General features: G+C 39.1%; 1 protein-coding gene across 3 annotated transcripts; it reads right to left on the minus strand.

Annotated features, from left to right (window-relative positions):
• Positions 1-257: 257 nt before the first annotated feature.
• LOC109487081 (multidrug resistance-associated protein 4-like) lies at positions 258-22,820 on the minus strand. 3 transcript variants are annotated; one of them, XM_019791042.1, is made up of 29 exons: positions 22,652-22,820; positions 17,567-17,677; positions 16,990-17,107; positions 16,486-16,564; positions 15,944-16,080; positions 15,370-15,459; positions 14,333-14,499; positions 13,600-13,725; positions 12,862-13,111; positions 12,406-12,519; positions 11,992-12,081; positions 11,457-11,648; positions 10,817-10,911; positions 10,563-10,649; positions 10,145-10,241; positions 9,326-9,529; positions 9,001-9,179; positions 8,473-8,573; positions 7,973-8,155; positions 7,465-7,544; positions 6,888-7,038; positions 6,284-6,514; positions 5,682-5,782; positions 5,033-5,224; positions 4,551-4,706; positions 4,192-4,281; positions 3,763-3,935; positions 3,264-3,369; positions 258-1,788 (listed from the first exon to the last, which is right to left on the minus strand). In XM_019791042.1, the coding sequence occupies exons 1-29, from the start codon at positions 22,723-22,725 to the stop codon at positions 1,528-1,530; spliced, it is 4,035 nt and encodes a 1,344-aa protein (XP_019646601.1). In that variant the 5' UTR covers positions 22,726-22,820; the 3' UTR covers positions 258-1,527. The 3 variants fall into 3 exon arrangements, with proteins under 3 accessions (XP_019646601.1, XP_019646603.1, XP_019646602.1); XM_019791044.1 differs by lacking the exon at positions 14,333-14,499 and adding an exon at positions 14,868-15,031; XM_019791043.1 differs by lacking the exon at positions 22,652-22,820 and adding an exon at positions 18,968-19,239.
• Positions 22,821-23,219: the final 399 nt, after the last annotated feature.

The following is a 23,219-nucleotide window of genomic DNA, read 5'->3' on the forward strand; positions in this document are numbered from 1 at the left end:
GATAGACCCCCGACAAGATAAAGTTGATGTACATGTATACTATTAGATGTTACTACGACATAGTAGGAGGTAAGTAGAGGATGTCATCAATTCCTGTTCCTTGGCCGGAATGTTTCTGAAAGTATTCTACGCTGCATTTTATTCGTGTCAAGAAAAAAATACCGTGTTAAGACTATGTGCTAGGTGATTGTGTCATTTTGTGCTGCAGTATACCCTTTCCAGTCAGTATAAAATGTACACACCATATAGTCCATCATTTACTGGTGTATTTCTTTATTGAAAACAGAATTTACAAAATTTCAAAATACGTTTTACAACAATATCTCTCTTCACCTTGTATGGACAAATGTACAATCATGTAGCTACCTTAAGATATCAATAGAATATTACAACTAGAACCATAATTATAACAAAAATATTTTCAGATGAACAAGAACAGAACAAGAACAAAACAGAACTAACACGACCAAAAATGGACACTTTACTTTGGAGAAGATTGTAGCACTACTTGGTTGGTTTAGCCACCAACGACCACGCGATGCTTTGCTGCATGGACGGTTGCACATCTTTTTAAGGCCACAAAATTTGACGATATTCTATGTAGATGCTAAGTCTGGCATGTGCATGTACATGTAAGTACAAAACAAAGAATTCTTAGCTTGTGTTGTGGTAGGATACATTATGAATGATATGTTACTCCACTTATATCATACTCTCTATACAGACTGTTCATAGTGACAGTACAAAAACACACCACTGAGTCTTGCCAATGTAACAAAACTGGAAACAAGAGTCATTATGTTAGATTTGCAAAAAGAGATCTTCACAATAATTTCTTCTTGTAAATTGCTCTTGACAATATGTCACACATGCAGATACAGTAATGACATACATGTAGACAGAATTATTGCTAACATGAAACATACACCGGACTGAATTGCATTGTATAAAATTTCTGATGAACTTATGACATGTACAATGTACAAAATGCACATCATGCACGATACATATAATATACCAATGTACATGTGACTGGGGTGTAAGATCCATACTCATTTCCAACATGATTATGTTACATTGTAGCAGCATTTTTCTATAGCCAACCACACCGGAAATACATCTGTCAATGGAAATATACAAAAAAGGCCATGATTTACATAATGTTGCATTCTTCACCTTTATACAAACAGAAAGACATTAAATGCTATTTGTGCAAAAATTTAATGACCTACAACTGTAGACCTTTTGTGTACACATGTACGTTGATTGCATAAAAAGAGGGAATTTACATGATGATACAGTAACTGTACCTGATCTGAAATTATGTTTAGTCCAACATTATAGCTGTCGCTGCTAAGGGGCTTCCAAAAACAGCGATAAGATTCTTTCAACCTTTTAAAACGTCATGGAATACTACTTATTGCATCTTGCACTTAAGATTTGGAAAAGACAATAGAATAAAAATAAGCTGTGTCTTTTCAAATTCACAAGCAGCAACTTCTTTGTGAAACTCTCTCTGCGTTCCTGTCATACGTTTGTCTCGATCTGGATGTGTGTGTACCCGGAGGATGGGAGGTAGTTAGCGAGGTGGATCCTCTGACTGTCCTTTATCTGGTCCCAGATCTCGTCGTTCCTGTGCCTCAGCTTGTAGAGGTTCTCCGCTCTCTCTCGAAGTTCGGCCGCGGCCCTCCCTCCGACCTGATCCAACATTTTGCCGAAGAGCCCGCCCTCCCTTTGTAGTAAGTCGTGAGCTTCATCAAACTCTTTTATCCGGCCCTCATCTATCACCTGTGAGAAAGAGACCATTTTTAGTAACAACATTCATTGACACCACATACTTACATGTATCTACGTGACGTGTTAAGAATGCAGGAACTTATGTAAATTTAGTATCAAGTCTAAGTTATCAGCAAGTAACTGTTCCATATTATATTAAGGATCTGTCTATATATGTATTATGAAGCCACCATAGAGTTGGATAAAAGGCACCACACATTTGCATGGTATTTTTAATGATCCGCAATGTCAACACAAGGCCACCAAAAAGTTGGATGAGAAGGTACCACACTTGCCAAAGGAAGAGAATGTATATTATGTACTGAGGAAAAGCACAACAAATACCATCATGTAAATAAAAACTAACACATGGGAAGAAAGAAAGTTTTTTAATGCATGTTGCCTGAGTGAAGAGACCAAACTCACTGGAAGATAGAAAATCTATGTTAGAGGTAAATGTATACTGCACCAAAAAAGTCTATGGTACTGCAATGAAATGTAAATGACATAGAATTTGATGCTACATGTACATGTACAAAATGTACATGTAGCCAACATCATTGTACATTATACCAAGCGTTATATTGTACAGCAGCAATAGAAAGAGTTATTTTTCTCTCCTCTCCACAACACCTTCAGGATTCAACAGCACAAGCAACCTTACAGCAGCCTGGGTGCCATCCTGTCATTTGGCATTAGAGAGCAGGAGGAAACTACAGAGGATGGCACCCAGGCTAACCTTACAGTGTAGTTTACAAAATCATCTGTTTGGATGTGTGCACTGAGGAGGGAGGGAGGTTCGATGAAAAGATTATGCTGTGCAAAGACAGAGTGCTCCCACCAAAGCTGATGTGCAGTGCACACCGATCCATACTCCTGCTTGACATTAAAGAAAAAGAAAATAACACTGATGACTGCCTTTAGAGCCAGGTCATTTGAACGTTTGGGTTGCGTTCACGATAGATCAGCTCTGCCGTTTCCCGCAAAGCGGCGGCTGACGCGCGCCCTTCTGCGTCGACCAATCGGCTAAACCAGCCGTGTCTCTTCACCTCCAGCAGCCAGAAGGGCTCATCAAACTCCTTGATGTGTCCTCCGTCTATAACCTACAAACAGGTGCGCAGCTTTTACAGTGTTCCGCTGTTTGTTTAAGAGGCCAACACAAATTTTGTTACTTGTTCCTCTGGGAAAAAGTAAAGATTAACTAGAAAGGTAACATTTGCAAAGCAAAATTGCATAATGTGTACCTTCGCATATGGTCAGTGCCCAATTCTTACTCAAACACATTCATATTATACATGTATGGTGACAGGAGTCTAGATCCCTCTAAAATTGCAACATTATGTAACCCAACACCAGTTACCATGGTAATAGACAGTCTGGTTCAGGTCATTGACCAGGTTACAGATCAGTGTTTGGAATCAATCATGTATGTACTTATAAGTTTCAGTTAAATCAGGCAAAGGAAAACAGCATGAGTGAAGCCCTACCATGATCCTGTCCATGTCTATGATAGTGTTGAGTCTGTGAGCGATGGTCAGCACTGTGCAGTGTCGGAACTTGTGCCGGATGGTCTGTTGGATCAGCTGGTCAGTCCTACAGCCAGAAATACAAGTATCATCTTATATTCCAAAATAATACTGTACATGATTTCAGTTGAGATCCGATATGTTGTGATAAACGCAAATGTTGTAAAATAGGCACATTAGCATTACCTGTAGGTACTGTGTAAAATTTGAGCAACCCTCTGTATAATGATAATTCTTTACAAACCTCAAACAGTGATACAAGTTTCTATTAAAATGGAACTATGAGTCTCAAAGTATCACAGTATATCTGAAAGTGGCAGAAAGTTTACATGGTTTGACACTGACTAAAGTTGAACCTATTCATCCTTTCTTGTCAAACTCTGACATGCAATTCTCTCACAAATATGCATTCTTTGTGGAAATACTGTGGAGATACTTCACCACAATAACTGTTCAGTACCTCGGGTCTACATTTGCTGTTGCCTCATCAATGATGAGAATCCTGTTTTTCCTGAGCAGGGCCCTGGCCAGACAGACCAGCTGCCTCTGGCCCACACTGAAGTTAGTCCCAGATTCAGCCAACTCTGATTCAAGCTTTCCTGGCAACTCTTCAACCACAGTCTTTAGCTGGACCTGGCAAGGGGAAAATGTAAAACATGTACCATACCAACCATAATTTACTACTACTGCAAAACTACAAACCAGTGAAAGTTTCTTGTAACTTATACTAAGTTTAAACATTGTACCAACTTCCTAAACTTCCAGGACAAGGCTGCTGTGTTATACATGTACCATGATGTGGCTTACCTGTAAGGCACAACAAAATAAACTTACAAGACTACATGTAAGTTGAACAAAATCAAAATAAGTGTGCAGTACAAATGTGTACCTCTTCCAATGCTCCCCATAGTTGGTTGTCTGTGAACTCTCTGAATGGATCAAGATTGTTCCTCAAAGTTCCAGAGAACAAAACTGGATCCTGCAAATTAAATGTAGGCAACATTCAGATCTTTGCTATTACAAATATGGTTCTACAGACTGAGGCAGTAATCATACATGAATAGCAGTATCACATCTTTTCTTTAGCATGACATCTTTTGTAGTAAGCAAACGTCTAATTTCAATTCTGGGGTTTCATTCTTGTACCAGTAATTCAACTTTTTTGTATCCTTTCTCAAATTCCAAAAATGACTTTGTCAAATTGTACTCTTGAAGCAAGGATTGAGGGAGCTAACTAAAGGTTGAGACCTGTGGGATGACTGAGATCCTCCGTCTGAGGTCGTGAACGCCGATCTTGGTGATGTCGATGCCGTCGATCATGACCAGCCCCCGCGGCTCCGCCATACGGAACAGCATCTGCATCAACGAGCTCTTCCCAGCACCGGTCCTACCCACAATTCCAACCTGAACAGAAATTAAAAGAAGTGATCATGCACTGATCATGACAAGGAGGATTCATTTTTATACTTTTTTTTACACTACATACATTTTGTAATTATATTGTGTAAACAAAAATGAAGGATTTTCTACTAATTTTACAGGACAATAAACATTCAAGCACATGACCTGTATAATACAACCCTGCATCGTGTGACAAGAGTTGGGATTGGAGTCTAGCTCAGAAGCAGGGTGACTAACAATTACTGGAGAAAAAATGAAAGAAAAAAAAAGGAATTTCGAAATAAATGCAAATGGATGTAAAAAAAACAACACTATACATGTTGCATTACCTTCTCCTTTGCACGTATGCAGCCGTACAGGTTTTTGAGGACCTTTGGACCGTCAGGGGAGTAGCAAAAACTGACCCCCTCAAACGTGATGATGCCGTGGACTGGCCAGTTAGGGGGGAGACTGTAGTCATTCTCCAGGGGGGGCTCCTGGTCAAGTTTGGAGTACTCAATTATCCTTTCTGCTGAGGTCATCTGTAGAAAAATAAAACAAGATATAATGTATGTCAACATAGTTTCCTTACATTGTAGCTACACAACCTTCACATTACATATTTTTGTGTAGAAATTTAAATTGATATTCTTATAAGAATTACACAAAGAACAAGCAGACAAATTGAATGTGACACTCCAGTTTCAACTCATTTTGCTAAGCCACATACACACAAAGCAGCAAATTCATATTCAGTGGTTTATACAGTACAGTGCACCCCTCCCATTACCCAATGTTGTAATTGACAAATACATGTACATGTACCTACATATTGAAATTACAATATGTATATAATGAGTAAGAAAATGTAGTGATTGACTAAATCTATTTGAAGGACATGTACATCAGCCAAATAGAGCTACAAGTGCTTGGTGCCTTCAATATACTTCGTGTTGATGGTGAAATTTGCATCATAATGTATTATGTAGACTTCCTTACCAGGGTCTCACACTCGGTGCTCTGTCTCACCCCCCACTGGAACCCCCCCATCAGGATCAGGGCGTAGGACAGGGACAGTCCCACCAGACCACTGTCCAGACCTGCAGGAAACAACAAAGCAACACAGTCCTAGATCAAGAAATCCAAGATTTCATACATGTACCTCCGTGAAATGAGTTTTTGTGAATTTCTCAATTTCTGTCGAACGAGGACCTTCTCAATAGAACAGGAATGGTGACTCTGGAGAAAACTATTGCAGCGCGTAGATGGGCCTGGTGTGGTCACGCCTTTTGCATGCCCCCAGACTCAATAACCAGAACTGCCCTAACATGGCAAGAAACAGGAAAAAGAAATAGAGGGCATCCAAAAGAGATGTGGAGGAGAACAATACAGAAAGATCTAAAAGAGAGCGGACTGACTCTGGACACAGCCCCTGACACAGCTGCGGATAGGGCCAGATGGAAATCTTTCCGGTCACCTCAAGAACCACTAGGTTCAGAAGAGCATTGAATGAGTGAGTGAGTCTATTTCTATCTATGAATTTAACCAATGGCAACAGACATGCAAAATGTTTAATTCAATAAGGTATGAAAGTAACCTACTCTGAGCAGCCAGTACAGAGCAGAAGGCCACTGCGATGATGAAGATGGCAGCCAGCCAGTCCATGCGGATCCCGAACCAGCGGCTGGCTGCCAGGAACAGGAACCAGGCCTCCGAGTGCAGGTCCTGGTGTGCGTGGAACTCCTGCTGGAAATTCTCCTGGGCACCGAAGGCTCGGATGGTCCACAGGCCTTGTAGGGTGGCAGACAGGTGGGAGAACACTGGGCTTCGGGCTGGGGGAAAACACAGGACATTAGTGCCCCCTGTCAACAAAGGATGGTACTACATGTACCGTTACATAATCACCAACCCTAGTACATGTAAGTTGTAGGGTGGCTGACAGATGGGAGAACATTGGGCTGCGAGCTGGGGGGGAAACGCAAGATATTAGTGCCCCCTGGAAAAAATGATGGTACTACAGGACTCAAGTAGTACTGTTTCTCAGTTTTGACAGGTTTATGCATTGAACTAGCAGTCCAGTACCTCGTGACAGAAATGATGAGATTCTTTGTCTGTAGCAATGACTATCATAATGTAGTAAAACTGTACAACAGAACTCTCCTTTTTCATGAGAAGTTCCAGAAAGTTGTGTTTTCTTTGACTTACTTGTAGCCTCCAGTCTCTTAATGTCCCTGGATGTCCGCATGTAGTACCTCCGTATGACCACTAGGAGGAGTACCACAGGCACCACCGGTATGAACACCCAGGGGTTGATCACACCAGCTAGAATCACCCCTCCCAAAACCTGCATCGTAATCTGGAAAGACAATTTACATTAATCTCCAAGCAGATCCCTATCAGTGGCAAAAAGACAGTATCAAATTGGCCAGGCAGTATCCATTAGCCAGAGAAGCTCCACGGCCACATTCCCCCACAACCTCTGCTTGGAGAGTAAATTTACATGGCACATTTTTCTTCCAAGAGTTACACAGGGGTTGGTGGAAAAAGCAGTCCAGTCCAATTGGCGGAAAGTGCAATCCAGTCCGATTTGGGGGTAAAAAAGCAGTCCAGCCATTTCTGCATGTAGTAGCGCCCCTTGCGAAATACGATTGGACTGGACTGTTTTTCCGCCGATTGGACTGGACTGCTTTTTTCACCAACCTGTTACACAGACGAAAAATGTAAAATTTCAACAGGAGTTTTCAACATTTGAAAATTCAGTAGCTGTTAACAGTCCACCTACCGTCACAAAGTCTAGAATGATGCTAGGTAGAAGATCATCCAGATGTCCCAAGTCTTTGGAAAATCTGTTTAGGATTCGCCCTGGGAAGAAACAGATAACAACCTCTCATCACAAATTAAAAATGCAAACTATGGTTTACAAAACCAAAGGTTCCATGTTTGAAGAGAACAACTACTGTACATGTACATGTACATTTTGTACAAGTACTAAGTTTTTTTTGGTAAGAATAAGGGTGAGCCTTAGCGTATTCAGACCAAGTGGTTCACATGTATTGCAGTATCAACAGTTATGTCCAACAAAATTAAACATTATATGTTGGACACTTAATTTTCTAATTAGCTGCAGAACTAGTACAGATCGAAGAACAGTGATGTTTTTCTGATGACATTTCAGCTTTTACAAATGTATATAACAACTTTCCTGACATAATTTATTTGCTACCCCGATGAAACTTCATATATTTATGGAAAGAGTCACACAACAGAAATTTTTTATTAGCAGAACTTACCGACAGGATTTGAGTCAAAGAACAGGACAGGCGCCCTGACAACCCTGCTGAACATCCTGTCATGGAGCACCTGGCTGGACTTGATGCACATGGCAAACATCCAGGCACTGCGGAACACACTGAACACTACCAGCGCTGCAGTCGTTCCAGCAAGAACGTAGATGTTGCGGTTGGTGTCAACCCCTATAGTTTGTCCACAGCAAAGAAAAAAATGATATCAACAACAAAGGAAGTTGTAATGTTGTCTCTTTTTGCAAGCAGGGCTTGAAATACTGGGTGCATGTGCACCTTTAGCTTAGTGTACCCAATTTGAAGTGTCAGAAAAATAATAAAAGCATGATTGTTATTACTTTTCTTAAGAAATGAAACATAATTTGACATTCTACTTATTTGATCTTATATGGTGCACCCAAAAATGTTTTGTGCACCTCAATTTTATAGGTTGGGTGTACCAGTGCACCTAGTCTCAAAAATTAATTTTGAGCTTTCACACAACCTACTTGGTATAGTCATGTTGTATGGTAACGTGGTGTTAACCCCATTGGAGGGTAATGTTGTAGCAGGATGGGTTGCTCTGTAATAGTCTTCTTCCTCTTGGGCCCTGGAGAAAAAATACAATATGGGTTGAAATATACACAACAAAGTCTTTAAACTAGAAACTTAAGGTAACATTACATGTGTATAATGTTATATGCATAATGTTTACCTTGCATATGGTCTGCTCAATTCATACTCAAACACATTGATATATATGGTCAGACAGGAGTCTAAATCCCTACTGCTATAAAATTGCAACATGATATATCAGAACACTGGTTACCATGGTAACAGACAGTCTGGTTCAGGTCATTGACCTTTTTGGTTTGGAGAAGAAGAAACGTAGCAAAAACAATATGTTTCAAATGCTCTCTAAGCTGCATGCAGCACACTCTTTTCATGTTCAAATCAAAATGAAAAGGTGCTATTGTGACTTTTACAGATGTATTAGAACTTGAAAGCAATAAATAAGTATAATATATTATACTGACCAGTATGCCATCCACCAGTCAGTGACAATAAATAACCCCTGTGCTGCGATGTTGAGGAACATGGCCAGTATGATGCCCCCCAACCCCGTTCCGGCGGTGAAGTAGTCCCTGTACACAGACCAGCCCACCACGCCCTCTCTCCTGTCCTCTTCCTCCTGCTCTGGGGCCTTCTCTTCAAGCTGTAGTCATTTTATAGACAGAACAAGTAAATACAGGAATACTACACTGTGATTCCGGGAGGATCGCCAAAGGTACAAATCTTACAATGTACATGAATTGTACATATCCTTCCAGTGTTGGAGGAAAAAAATTCTCACTTTATTACCTTGATCTTGTCAAGAGATAACACCCTCCCATCCTTGGCGCCGCTAGACATGGTTCGAGATCGATGTCTCAGGCCACCGTCTATTTCCAGAATTCCATGCTCCTCCCCAGGTTCCTCCTCTTCATCATCAGTCTTGAGAAGCTCGGTAAAGTCGACTCCAGACTGAACCAGTTCTTGGTACGTCCCCAACATCAACTGTTCACCCTACCAACAGTCAGAATCAGAGTCAGATTGCTGTTGAACTGTGTGACCACCAGTAGTCTACACTGTACAGGACTTGCACATCGGCAGAACGTACTGCACCTGTGCTAGACCCGTAATGTATTGTGCATATAGCACTTTGGCAGAACGTCCCATGTAAGGTTGTATTTAGGTACTATACGCGTATAAGGTTAACATATCATCCCACCTGTACAAATGTAGTTGTGTCGGAAATGATATTGTCTGCAACTGGCAAAATTCTCATGTAATGACTTACATGTACTATAATGTTGCCAAACATCCAACGAAAAAGCTGTGCAAAATCAGGGTTTCGTGCAGGCCCAGTACGTTCTGCCAACGTGCTGATTGTACAGGACTTGAACAGTATCCCTTTGCAGGGAAAGGGTTATTGGCTATCAGTACAACAGAAGCACAGCTAGCAGAGCATATATAAGTATAGAGGTTAGACAAGATGCTTGCATGCAGTTATTAAATTATATTAAGAAAACCACTGTCTGACACTGACACACAATAGAAGGAGGGGGTGATAAAGAACTACATTATTTAAGAACTGTGGCTTTATCTTAAATTGTAAGACCTGTCATGGAAAGTCCGTACCTCCTTCAAAATGAGAATCTTGTTTGCTGACTGTAAGTACTGCAGCTGATGGGTGACCAGAATTCTGGGTTTGTCCTTCAAAGTGCCTTGGATACATCTGAATAGGCCGTGCAGAAGCATTAGTTACAATGTACATGTACATAAAAGTAACAAATCTCATATATTTGCATGGGAATATATTGTACGTACCCAACTTGGAGCTGTGCACCTAATTTTATGACAGTATGGTCCATGATTAGGTTTGGCTGAAATTATATTTTTTCTTACGTACACTTATATTTTTTTTTTATATTTTTTTATTTGATTGATTTTGTACAGTCAACCATTTTTTTTTCAGTGCTGAACTTTGTTTTTGCTCAAATATTCCATAACGAATACATGCAAGTACAAGCAAAATACCATAAATAGAGTCTTTTACCTGTCGAAGAGATGCTTCCCCACTTCTGCGTCTACTGCACTAAGCGGGTCATCCAACAGGTAAATATCAGCATCGTGGTACACCGCTCTATATGTACAAGTATGTAGGAAGTAAAGTTTTGTCAGTTGACATTCTGTTAAAAAGGATTCTATGTTCTTCTTTCAGAAGACTTATCTATACAGGGTCTAATAAAATTAGATTTGCAATGTTATTTCCTCAGTTAAAATGAACATCTTTTATATTCAGTAACTCACCTAGCCAGGTTTATTCTTGCCTTCTGGCCTCCGCTGAGCATGATGCCTCTGTCTCCCACAAGAGTTTGGTCACCATGAGAAAATAGACTCAAGTCCTATACAAAAACATTTGGAAAATTTGTAATCACTGCTTCAATTGTAAAATCACAATATTGAGTTAGTCTGACTTCAACAATCATCATTATTCTAGCATGATGCCAAATCTCCCTGAGTCAAGCCACCAATGACTTCGATTTCATTGTCGACATCTATAAAAAAAAAAAAAATTATACTAGGTGGTGCTACAGTATACAATTCCAATCACTGTGGTCTTGTAGACCTAAATGGATACTAATGTAATTTTTCCTTGAAAAAAGACGTAGTACACGTCAACACAATTTTGTGGAACTGTTGCAAGGGTCTGTGCGGCTGCCACCAGGTGACCAAAGTTAGGTACCCATTCACACCAGGGTGGAGTGAGAAAAGTCGTGTTAAGTGTCTTTCCCAAGGGCACAACGTCGGGGCGCATGTCTAGACATGTCTCGGGTACGACTTGGGATCAAACCCAGGTATCGCCGTTTCATAGTCAAATGCTCTACCACTATGTCACCTAACCCATATGATCGTGAGCATTAAAGGAAAACAAAACAAAACCAATGACCTTTTGTAAGGCACAGGCCTTGATGACCCTCTGGTACTTTTCCCGTTCCATCTCCTTCCCAAACAGGATGTTCTGTTGCACGGAGCCGGAGAAGATCCACGGAACCTGACTGGCATAGGCCAGACGACCTTCAACTCTGACCTCCCCAGAGGTCACAGGCAGCTCCCGGAGAATGGCACTCAGTATAGACGACTGGAAAAATGACAAAATAATCATACATTATTTTCTCTCAATAACAGTAATCAGTCACAATATAATATTTTGAGAGATGATTGACTCATATTTAAGAAACTAGCTGGAGAAAGATGACTTGTAAGTCATTCTGCAATTAGAATTTGAATGTAAGTGCAATGTTCAAGTTTTCATAATGTTCTGACTCTTCATTATTACCATTGATTTGACATATATTGGTGAAAAGAAAATGGGCAAACATAATTTTATAAGAACTATGCAATATCAGTGTCAAAGGACATAAAAAAGACATTAAAATCACCTAGTACTCTATACACAATTCAAGAATAACGTTACAATGTACCTTCCCAGCCCCCACAGGACCAATAACTGCCACCAGTTCTCCAGGTTTCACCTCAAACTCAATGTTCCTTAGGGTGGGAGGCTCTAAGCTCTGAAATGAAAATATCCAAAGAAATGTGTGAGTGGCATTTCAAAGACACTAGAATTGGTCTGTAAAGAAGGATTCTGACACATTTGTTGATCTATGTCTTAAAATTATAATCATAATCCATCAAACAATGAAATAGAAGAATATTATACTGCTTTACAATATAGTCTTCCAGTCCCACAGACAAAAAAAGCAGCACACTGAGAATGCATGGCAATACTGCATGTATACATGATTGTACAATGTATATCAGGATCCACAGAAACACAGACAAACATCCCAACAAGCCCAAAACAGTAACTATATTCCCAATGCACAGACTCTTACCTCGTCCCATGAAGCAGTTACTCCTGTCACAGTAACATGACAGTCCTCTGGTCTGGTCTGAACGGCAGGGTCAGGGGTTGTTGATGGTTCTACTTCATCTAAAAGTAGAAAAGTCTGCAAACAAAAAGAACAACATCTCAAGGAATTTATTACTAAGTAGATCAAACATTAGACATAAACACTATCACAAATGCAATTTTGTGAAGGCTCAGAAAAACAATAGCACAAACTAGAAAAATTAACACCTTAAAAGTTTAAAATAATTAAAAAAAAATTTTGTGAAGGTTCAGAAACACATTTACTGTAAAAATCTTGCTAAATTTTGACTCTGTCAGTACCAACTTGAGTTGGGGAGTGGTCAGGACGAATTGATGGGAAGCACAAAGTCCTGAATGTGTCCTGGCTTAAAACACTGATTCAGAATTCACATTTTCTTGACAACATTTTCCGACATACTTGTATTCTCTTGATAGATATGAGTCCCTCTGAGCCCTTCTGCACAGCGAATGGGATGAAGAGCGATACAGTGAGGCGGATGGCGTTGAAAAGCGTGATCGCCACGAAGACTTTAGATGCAACGATGGTGTTCCCGAGAAGGACATAAGACATGAAGGTGAAGAACAGGATGACTTTACTGGCACAGAAGAAGAAGCCGTTATTGAAGGATTGGCAGTAGGAGGCCTGCAGCACTTTGTCCACCTCCAATCTGGAAAAAAGAAACAGAAACTGATTATTTTCTGAATGACAAGAACTGATAAACGCTTTTGAAATTATTTCTAATGAAACTAAAAAAGTAACATTTGCAAATGCATAATGTTTACCCTCGCATATGGTCTGCTCTGTTAATTCTTACTCAAACCAAGGAGGTTCAAAAAGAACCTCCTTGCTCAAACACATTCACATATACATATGTATGGTCACAGGAGTCTAAATCCCTCCTACTATAAAATTGCAACATTATGTAACCCAACACCAGTTACATTGACCAGGTCAGAGGTCACTGCTTGGAGAAGAAGAGGAAGAAGAAACTGAGCAAAAACAATATGTTTTCCTTTGGTAAACATACATGTAATTAGAATCTTAAGTTGATCTCACTCCAATCTGTTTTGAGTGACAGTCATGAAATTTAACCAATCTTAACAAACAATCATTACAAGTACATTTAAAAAGAAAACATTTGTATAGAGGACGTACTTTCTATACTGGGCTATGAGTTTGCTGAATGGTTTCTCCCATGTGTACATTTTGATGACTCTGATGGCAGAAATGATCTCGTTCATTGTTCTTACTCGGTTGTCAGTCCGCTTTGCTGTTTCTGCTCTGTTGGAACAGATACATGGAAGGCAGCAATGAACAAAATGCAAGGAAGATGCACACTCTGATTCAACATCCCTGTCATACATGTACATTCCTGTAGGTGAAGACAATATTTTAAGAGTATCTGAGAAAAAGACCATCCACTTTGAAGAGTACCAGCACGATCTAATTTCATGCACATCTCAGTTAACCCACTCTGAACTCAAAAGCATGCATTTGTAACTGTAAGTTATACATACAATGTCATGTAATTTATAACTTACTGTAAAAGTTATGCCAGCTGAAAATACTTTCATTGCAGATTAATTTTGAAGCAGAAATTTGATTGTAAAATCGAAATAGACAGTTGCAAGAATCATGACTTTAGTTGGTTTCATCGTTCCATGCCAGACCTCTTTCATTGTTACTACATACAAATGTAAGCCTACCAGAAGGTACTAGTAGGTAAAATAGGTAAATCAATCAATCAATCAACCAATCAACCAATTAATCAATCAATCAGCCCTAACTGCAAAGCAGGTTGATTTGACAAGCAGGAATTAGTGTAAGTGAATTAGAAAGCTGAAACTTAAAAAAAAATTCTAAAGAAAAGTTGTAATGTAAGCATTACCTGATCTTAGAAAAGAGTCTCCCCAACAGGGTCTGCACAGGGAGAAGGAGAAGGACAAACCCAACAACACCAACTAAGGCAGAAAGACCCAGATCTAACCAAAGTAAGGAGACAACAGTAGCCACCTGGGCAGGGGCTATCCACAGGTAGTGGAGGAACATAGGAACCTGTGAGCGTAGAAAAGGGTGCAGAAATTGTTAAAACAATAAAAGTGAGTGTTAGAGTGACCTCAAACAGTGATCATTTCCAGATTTTTGGCCCAACCTATACATTAATTTTGTACTATTTCAATATATAGAAATGCCAAACAAATATTGAGAGTAAAGGAAATTTGACAGATGGACTTACAATGTACATGTATGTACATGTATTTCTTGAAGTTTTGATTTTTAAGGACTCTTGGGATCTGAAATAATTTTTGTTCAAGAAAAAATTCCAAAAGCCAGAAACAGAAAATGACCACATTTTGAGGTTGCTTCTTCATATTAGTCACTTTTCGGCATGGTCTCCATGTGTGCACATGTTGTACATTCACCTGATTTTAGCAAAAACTTTGCCCAGGAAGATCTGTATGGGTAACACTGTGAGAAGTGCAGCTGATCCGATCAAACCCGCCACGCCTAAATCGTCCCATAACAGAACCACAACAGCTATACACTGTAGTGGCCCGATCCACAGGAAATGCAAAAAATGCACGGCCTGGAAGGAAAAGGTTGTTACATTCAAGTGATCCTGAATTATAAAATTATTGGTGTGGGATTCTTAACAATTAACAAACAGTTACTGTACTACTACAACAAGACTAGTACACGCATAGAAAACAAATTTTGAATAAAGAAAAAAGGCACTATTAACTTAAAGATTACGTATTACCAAGTACTTTGTACATTTTTGTACTTTAACATCAAAGTGGACTAAATTCAAATAATTACTGGAATATGGATAGCACATCAGTGCAGTCTAGTAAGTCTCTCTCTACATTCATTGTAAAACTCATACATGAACTGAAGAATGGAAATGACAGTTAAAGAGGGTACCTGGTCAAACCTGTTGACATCATTTGAGAGCAGGTTGACTATTTGACCAGTTGTTGTCTCTGTCATGGCCTTGTTACTCAGTTTTAAGGCCTGAAACATAAAAAACAAAATTGTATCATGATTGCATAAATCATGAACCCTCACGTTCACTCATTCTTTAACTTAATAGTTTCAAAGTAGAACACATAATATAAGAAGGTAAAAATTTATTGCAAGACAATTATAATGGATACACATTGTACTTATTGTGGTAAGGGATACAATTTTCAGTCCAATGTTGCACAGTGCACACTACATTGCAATTTTTTTGCAATGCTTATGCATCAATCCTCAGCATAATGTATTTATTTTCACATGTCAGAAGTGGACAAAAGTTTGTTTTTTTCTGTTAAGTTTGTAGTTGAAACAATTCTGTCGAAATACAAGATTGGAAAATTTTGCATTATCATCATAATTATGATTGTATATTTGCCATGTCAAAAATTTACAGAAGAGACGTCACTGCAAAGAAAACTGGTGACTGCGAACATTCAAGGTTTACTGGTAATACGTTTTACTACTGTCAGTAGCCAACCTTTTTGTGTATAAGTGAGCAGCATGCAACACGTAGTCTCCAGCCATAGACGGAGACTCCATAGAAGTATGGGTGGTGTAGGACTGCCAGAGCCATGGCACAAGCACTGATCCCAGCAGCATAGCCATACGCTTCCCCTGTGAAGACATCAGAAAAGCTAAAGCTACATGTAAACACAGTAAAGCTGAGTCAACCTCCATTGAGGTTTACATGTAGCATGATCATGCTTTGCAAAAAATTGTGTCAGAAAATTAGTACGTCGCAGGCCTCAAAATTAACTTTTTTTGTTACTGTCCCAGTACCTCCCAGAATTCAGTGAGTGGAGTTGTTGCAGGTGCAAACGAAAATAAAGCAGAAAGCAAATTAATGATTTGTTGCAAACTGTTTTGCACTATACCTAATGCACCTGGTTGTTTCTATCCTATAACAAAAGATGCTTTGTTAGAGTAATGCCACAAAATTGCAGGTTTCACGTGTCATCGCACAATGTAACTTAAACTGTAATTCCTTTCATACAGGCCCTACTATTTCTCCATACTTACCAAGGGAGATCTGTGTGTCTGGGCTGAAGTAGTCCACTAGTTTTCCCAGCAACACTGGACTGACAACTTTGGTAGCTTCCTACATAAAAGAAATACATCATGTAATAAAATTGTTGCATTCAAAATGGTACCATGCAGGACATACAATGTAAATTCAACATCATGCAGCAAAAAAAAATTATATACGTGTATAAAACATAAAAGTTTTGTAATTGTATTTGATGACGGTCTGATTGTGTGATTTCAAACCAAATAGTATTTTATAGTTTTATTCACACAAAACATTTGAACTTACATTAATAGTTTTTCCCACACAAATGTTCCAATTTGTATCTTTTGTTGGGACTAAGAATAAAGATTTAAAGTCCTTACTTTATTTATTTGGAAAGTACATACTGGTACTCAACACAATAATGAAAACCAACTTTATTGTCTCAGTGTAATGTTGATACGTGTATATCTGTCAAAGTTAGTGCCAAAATATATATTGACAAGTGTTCTTACCTCTATAAAAGCTATAATTCCTAACAAGCTCCATCCAGGAGCATAACATCTAAGTACTGCCCTCAACAGACTGGGTTTCTGGGACCGCCCTCTCTTCTGTAGCTCCTTGTTCCATTCTCTGAGGCAGAAAGATGGAGAAAATATGTAATTACTAGTAATTCAAAATGGCAGAAAGGAACAGAATGATGTAAACATTACAAAACCATCTCTTCTTTGGCAAAATGATTCTATGTATAATTTAGACTACACTAGTTAATTTTCTTTGGTTCCTGGACATTTCTTAGCAAAATTTCAGCAAGTGATCATTCTGTATCTGTATCAGTATAGCTGGTATAACTGCCCTTCGGCGTAACATTACACAGACAAAATGTAACGATAAAGAAGCGGGAAGAAAAACTTCAATGTTCACTCCCTGATGCTGTGTATATCAAGGTACAATGTATATGTATTACAATCATGTATTTTCCCCATGTAATTTTAATGTTGATTTTGATTTATTCTTTCAAATCCGAGAAATTAAATTGGAGTGACCGTATGTTTGACTAAAATCAGCTGTAAAAGCTTGTAGAGTTCCCACCTTTCTAGGTCGTCACACTGTTTCTGTGAGGAGTCCTCATACTTCACATTGTACATGTCCCTCTCCTCCAGTCTTCTCTTGTAACCAGTGTAGAACAATGGATTCAACCACCTGTGAACACAAGGGAAAATGTTGAGGCAAAGAACAAAACTACAACAATATTTCAGATTAAAACACTGTCAGATACTTTTGAAGATAAAGAAAGTTTTCAGGCCTTAAAATATTGCACCTAGAGATCCAAGATATGTGTATCTTTAATTTTATTGTCATTTTTATTGAGCTTTTTATTCTTTCACACATAATTCATTAAAGCATAAACAATGTACAGGAGGCATACATGTACACTGATATATACAAGTATATGGCATTGTGTTTAGAAAATTCAAAATGTAATGATTAACTTTAAAAAGTAAACATTTCATTGAATACTTGACAACTTACATGTAAACGCAAGACTTGGAGACCACAACATGTTTAAAACCATCAATGCTAAGTCAGTTAACCAGCTTTTTGTACAGGTCTTCCAAACCATTAAAATCAGACAAAAGGTGTTCCAAAATCTGTCAGTGGTTTATTGATTCATTGACACATTACTCCACAAACACATTAGGCCTTCGATTCATTCAAAATATCCACACAAAGCCAGACTCCCATTATGAACAACACCAACACTCCGACTCCTTTCACAAGTATTATTGACATTCTAAACTGTGTAGTTCAGGTTACCCAGGCAGTTGTTAACGTTCAGAAATCCCTGAGCTGTAAGGTTCCAAAAGGCCACACAGACAAAAGGCCTGAAGTGAGAGCTCTGTCCTGTTGAACCTAGACCTAGTTAAGGTCCACACCGTACATTGTAAGGTCTTTGTGTAATATTTGTACTGAGCAAAGTTCACTTGGTTAGATCATTAAAATGTTTATGTAGTTAGGTTAAGTCAGAAGACTTCATTAAAGAAGAGAGGATTAATTACGGCTGGCTTAAAATTATTTTTTTTGCAAATGTAAATTTGCTGTGAATTCCTATATACTATAGGCCATCTAACCACAAAGTTCAGTTCAAATGTTAAGTTTCTTGGCATGCTTAGTTACAAGAAACAAATCTTCCACAAGAAAATAAAATGTTCCCCTACATTGTACATACAGGTGTACTTAGCTGAAACTTTGTTTAGGCTAAGCATCAAATTCCACAGCAGCGACGGTACATGTACTTACTTCAATCAAATTTGTGTGCACAGCCTCTATAAAAACATTTACACATTGCACTCTCCTAAGCTTTAAAAGATTCAAAATCAGCGAATCTTTACATGTTTACGTCCACCCTGTCTTAAAAACGTGACGTTTTGATCTGTAAACACAGAACAAGGATGATCAAACAAATAAGATTTAAGTGAACGTTAGCCCAACCTTTTCTTTGGTGGTTCCTGTGGCTCCAAGTGTTCTCTGCTTTCCGTAGCAGGACCACAGCTAAAATCCTCCATTTCTAACTGTCCTACTATACAGTCTACACCTCCACGGCTTTTAAAAACTACATGCAAAGTGGGATTAACGTTAGCTGGGGTGGAACCGGATTTCCCTTTTGTTACGAGGAGCTGGCTGCTAGCGCTGGCCCCCACTCGTAGCGGTTAAACCGTCAAAACACTCTGGCAAACACGCGACGTGCCTAGCGGCCCACAAACATGAACCCTGGTTACACCTGAGTAGTGAGAGCTATGTAAACACTCTGGTCCCGCCTTGGAATATAAAATGCTATTGTTTCCCACAGCTAATCAAGTAAGGCTAGACTAGCTGGTCTATCTACCTGTTTACGTGGTGAGCTGATTTCTGTTTTCTTATCAAACAAATGTCTGTATTGAATTCAGAGAAAAAGGGAAGAATTTTGCAACTGTATCGACTTGTAGGGGCAAGGTCACGGCATTGCATTTGCATGCAGTCTTGGATCAGGTTTCCTAATGCAGAGGGATAGCATTTAATATGGTGCATAGACATGTTTGTTCTTACTAGAAAAAGACATGCTCAAGTCAAAGCAATTTCATTTTGCATGTCCATTTTCCTGCAAGAAACTAAAAAAAAAAGTTTGCTTGTTGGATGATCTTGCAAAATGTACAATTTTGTAAACTTTCTTACAAGGTATACTTTTGTGTACAATTCATATATTATTCCTTGCTTGCATTTTCGACTGTACCACTTACCAGTACCAGCATATATTACATAATGTATACCAAATCACTTTACATATTAGGATAGAAGTTAGATAGACTGAAATAAAAAAAAATTCACAGATTACAGAGCTTATTTCCATTTCAGTGTGGTTAACTTTTACATTTCATTTCAAAATTGTTAATTATCTGTACACTGTCAGGCAAATTCAAGTAGCACTCAATATATACATTTGTCCTACGTTGAACCAATCTACTAGTACAAACCAGAATCCTTCTGCAAGTTCCTTAATTCTAGCAGAACAATTTACAGGTCAAAATGTCACCCAATGGCACATTGTTTACCTCCATGCTCTCTGATGCATTTAACTACATGTACATACAATGTGTTAAACTTAAAGATTTCAAGGCTACACTTTGTGCTCAACAAAGCATGCTCTGTGTGACACCTTATTCCATGAATAAGCTGTAATAGAAACCTTGTGTAAATTACTGTAATGACTTTATACAATGCAAGAGAGCCAAATTACCGTGGGAGCCAAGAAAGCGGTATTAATTGGCACGCCACTGAGTGCATACAGTGTTGTTTCTGTCTTGGCTGTGTTTCAAGTTTGTAATGTGTCTGCCCAGGTGGAATGGCCTCAGCGTCACCTTTTCATACAGTTGAAAAGTTTACATGCACTCATAAAGGGAATTTACAAGTACTTATGTATATCATTGTATTGTTTGATTCTGTACATTACGTAAATGTAGATTCCAAAATTAAAAGCCCACCATATGACAGCCTGCATAATCATAATGCATGGCAGAATTTCACCATTGAACTATCAGTACTAAAGGTATAATAAATTATATACTAGTAGTATAAATTACGCAGCAGGGTGTAGGGAGAAAACTGACAGATTTTAATAGCAGTTATGAAGGATAAAGATTGGAAAAAGTCATGAAAATGAAATGTGAAAGGACATACAAACACCCCAATGTCTCCTGAAAAAGATGACACATTTTTTACCTGTCCGATTATGACTTGCATCAACATCTCAAATTATTACAAGTGCATACGTACGAGTGCATATGTGTATCAGTACACGGAACTTAGTTGTAAACCAAGAATTCAGGTACAGTACCTCAGCTCCATGTACTGAGTACATGTACAGTAGCTGCGGTATGGTGTACCTGAATTCTTGGTTAATATCCACATATATATTTACTGTGAATGTAATGTAGTACATGTACAAAGTACATGTACCTGAGTGTGGTACATTGTACAGGTCTACATATGACCTTTTGGATAACCTTAAAAAAACAATAAGCCAGTCTGATTCACCGTGTTATAACTTACTGGCTTATTTTACTACAATTGTATTGAGATCATTATTGAGTGACATTAGAGACAAGAACAAAATCTGTAACCATACATTTGCAAATAAATTATATCACAGCAAAAAAACAGGTGTGTTGACCTCAGTGTGCACTAAAATGCTTGTGTGATGAATGTGTGCAGATTGCAGTGCACATGACCTTGCTGCTATGTAACGTTATAGTTAATAGGTAACTATCCAACCTAGACCTCTACGTGTACGTGTGCATGTACACACACACACATTGATGACTGACTTTTTTACTCTCCTAGTCTCCAAGAACTACAGTAGTTTTAAAATTACTCTTATTCAAATTCAATGTATTGCTAACATTTGTATGGCTGTACAAATATGTAACAATAATTCTACCAGGGCTCGAAAACATGTACTGTGTCCATACATAATGGTTACTTGTGTCCATATGTTACTTATGTACCTTAGTGCAGCACTGCAGGTAAAACTGGGGCTGTGCAGGTATTTCTGAATCTGATGTCTACCTGAACGTAGGGGGGAAAAGGAGAGCAGCCTGGCCCTTAAAATCTTGACAGTGCGAGACAATTATCATGTCAACGTGTCTGTCCATGTGTTGATGGGTTGAAACTTGAATTGGTGGGCCCCCCTAGGTGAACCTCTTTGCAGTAGTACTTAAGCAAGTGGCCTTGACCCTAGATGGACAGTGGGTCAAATTGCGTCGAATGACCGGTAGTACCAGTAGTAGTACCAGCTTTGCTAACTGGACTGTGGTTGATATTAGCCTGGAGCCCTGGATGCCATTGCCAGACTGAGTTACTTTTAAATAGCCAGCGTACGAGTCAGGGCCTAAATGTGGTAGCCTGGTTACCATACTCAAACGGCTTGGCTTCGGGGTGTCCGGCTGACCAGAGGTTGTTTGGCCCCTGACAGGAGTTTAGCTGAGCCGTTTCTATCTGCCGCCCCGTATATAGAAATTAGAAACACCACTAAACTCCTATTGGGGACCAAACAACCTTTGGCCGGTCGAACACCCCGAAGCTGACCCTGTTGAGTATGGTAACTAGGCTAAAATGTGGGGGCTGTGGTATAATTTCCTTCAGGGCATGTTGGCCCTCTAGGAACCGAGGAGTTGACCAGCTGTGTAGGCCCTGGAAACAGTCTGGCACCATGCTGGGCTAGGTTGATATGAGTGTCCCACTGCACTGCAACAATTTGTTGGACAATGTTCTTGTTGTCGTTGTTCAGGTATGCAAAAAAATTTCCAGCCCTGGCTTCATGTACTTTGGCCGTACACTGCGCAATGTTATATAATGGTGAATGATGGCAAAATAAATTATGAGTGGAGGGTTGTGTGCACATGGCCGCATGGACTTCGGTCAAAATTATGGTCAAAAAGTAGACTGTGTACCGATTCGCTACAAGAGCACTGTCCTCAAGCATACCATATGCTGAAATCAGCTACATAACCAACGATAACAGCTTTTGTTCCAAGCAGTGTCTTGTTTTGTATCAGTGACCGGTGACCTACTTTCTACCCACGCTAACGCTACAGACAGTATGCTATCCCCAACACATTTTCCATACCAGACAAAACTCACCAGAAAAACAGTTTAGAAAAGACGTTTGCCTTCTCGATGGGGTTGGGCTTGATGATCTTGACGCTACCGTCCATGTTGCGTCTGTTTTAGGTGCACAGGCGTGAGACAACTCTTCTTACGGATTTAAAAGTACCGGACTAGAAAACAAACCCACCGCCATGTTGGATAATTGCATAATCACTGGAGGGTGACTGGAGGTCAACAGGACATACCATTAAGACATAGGGGTGGTACATCTTTGCATGAAGTCTAAAAGATTTTACCACTTTCACTTTTATGATATAAGTAGCGTTATAAAAAATTTTCATACTAAACGATGTTCGCTTTTTTAGACTTCCGGACCTGAAAAAATTCTGGAATTGTTGGCTCTATTATAAAACTTCAATGATCATCAGATGGAATGACCCAATCGGGTATTTCTAGTTCAGGCCTTGGCCTAAAGTATATAAAATCTGTACACTAAACGATGTTCACCCTTTCTGACTCATGGATCAGAAAAAAAAAGGAATGATAGAATGGCCCAATCAGGTAAGACTACCGGTATATTTCTAGTACTAGTACCAAAGAG

The sequence above is a fragment of the Branchiostoma belcheri genome, unplaced genomic scaffold (assembly GCF_001625305.1).
Source record: "Branchiostoma belcheri isolate BF01 breed outbred unplaced genomic scaffold, Haploidv18h27 scaffold85, whole genome shotgun sequence".
In the NCBI taxonomy this organism is placed as follows: Eukaryota; Metazoa; Chordata; class Leptocardii; order Amphioxiformes; family Branchiostomatidae; genus Branchiostoma; species Branchiostoma belcheri.

Bases quoted from the DNA above. Each gene is read 5' to 3' on its own strand.
- LOC109487081 (XM_019791042.1), bottom strand. From the start codon at position 22,725: ATGGACGGTAGCGTCAAGATCATCAAGCCCAACCCCATCGAGAAGGCA. The intron at 10,912-11,456 runs GTCATTGGTTTT...GTTTTTGTATAG, and splicing joins AGGCCTGTGCCTTACAAAAG to GACTTGAGTCTATTTTCTCA. The intron at 6,515-6,887 runs GTAAGTCAAAGA...GTTTTCCCCCAG, and splicing joins TAAGAGACTGGAGGCTACAA to CCCGAAGCCCAGTGTTCTCC.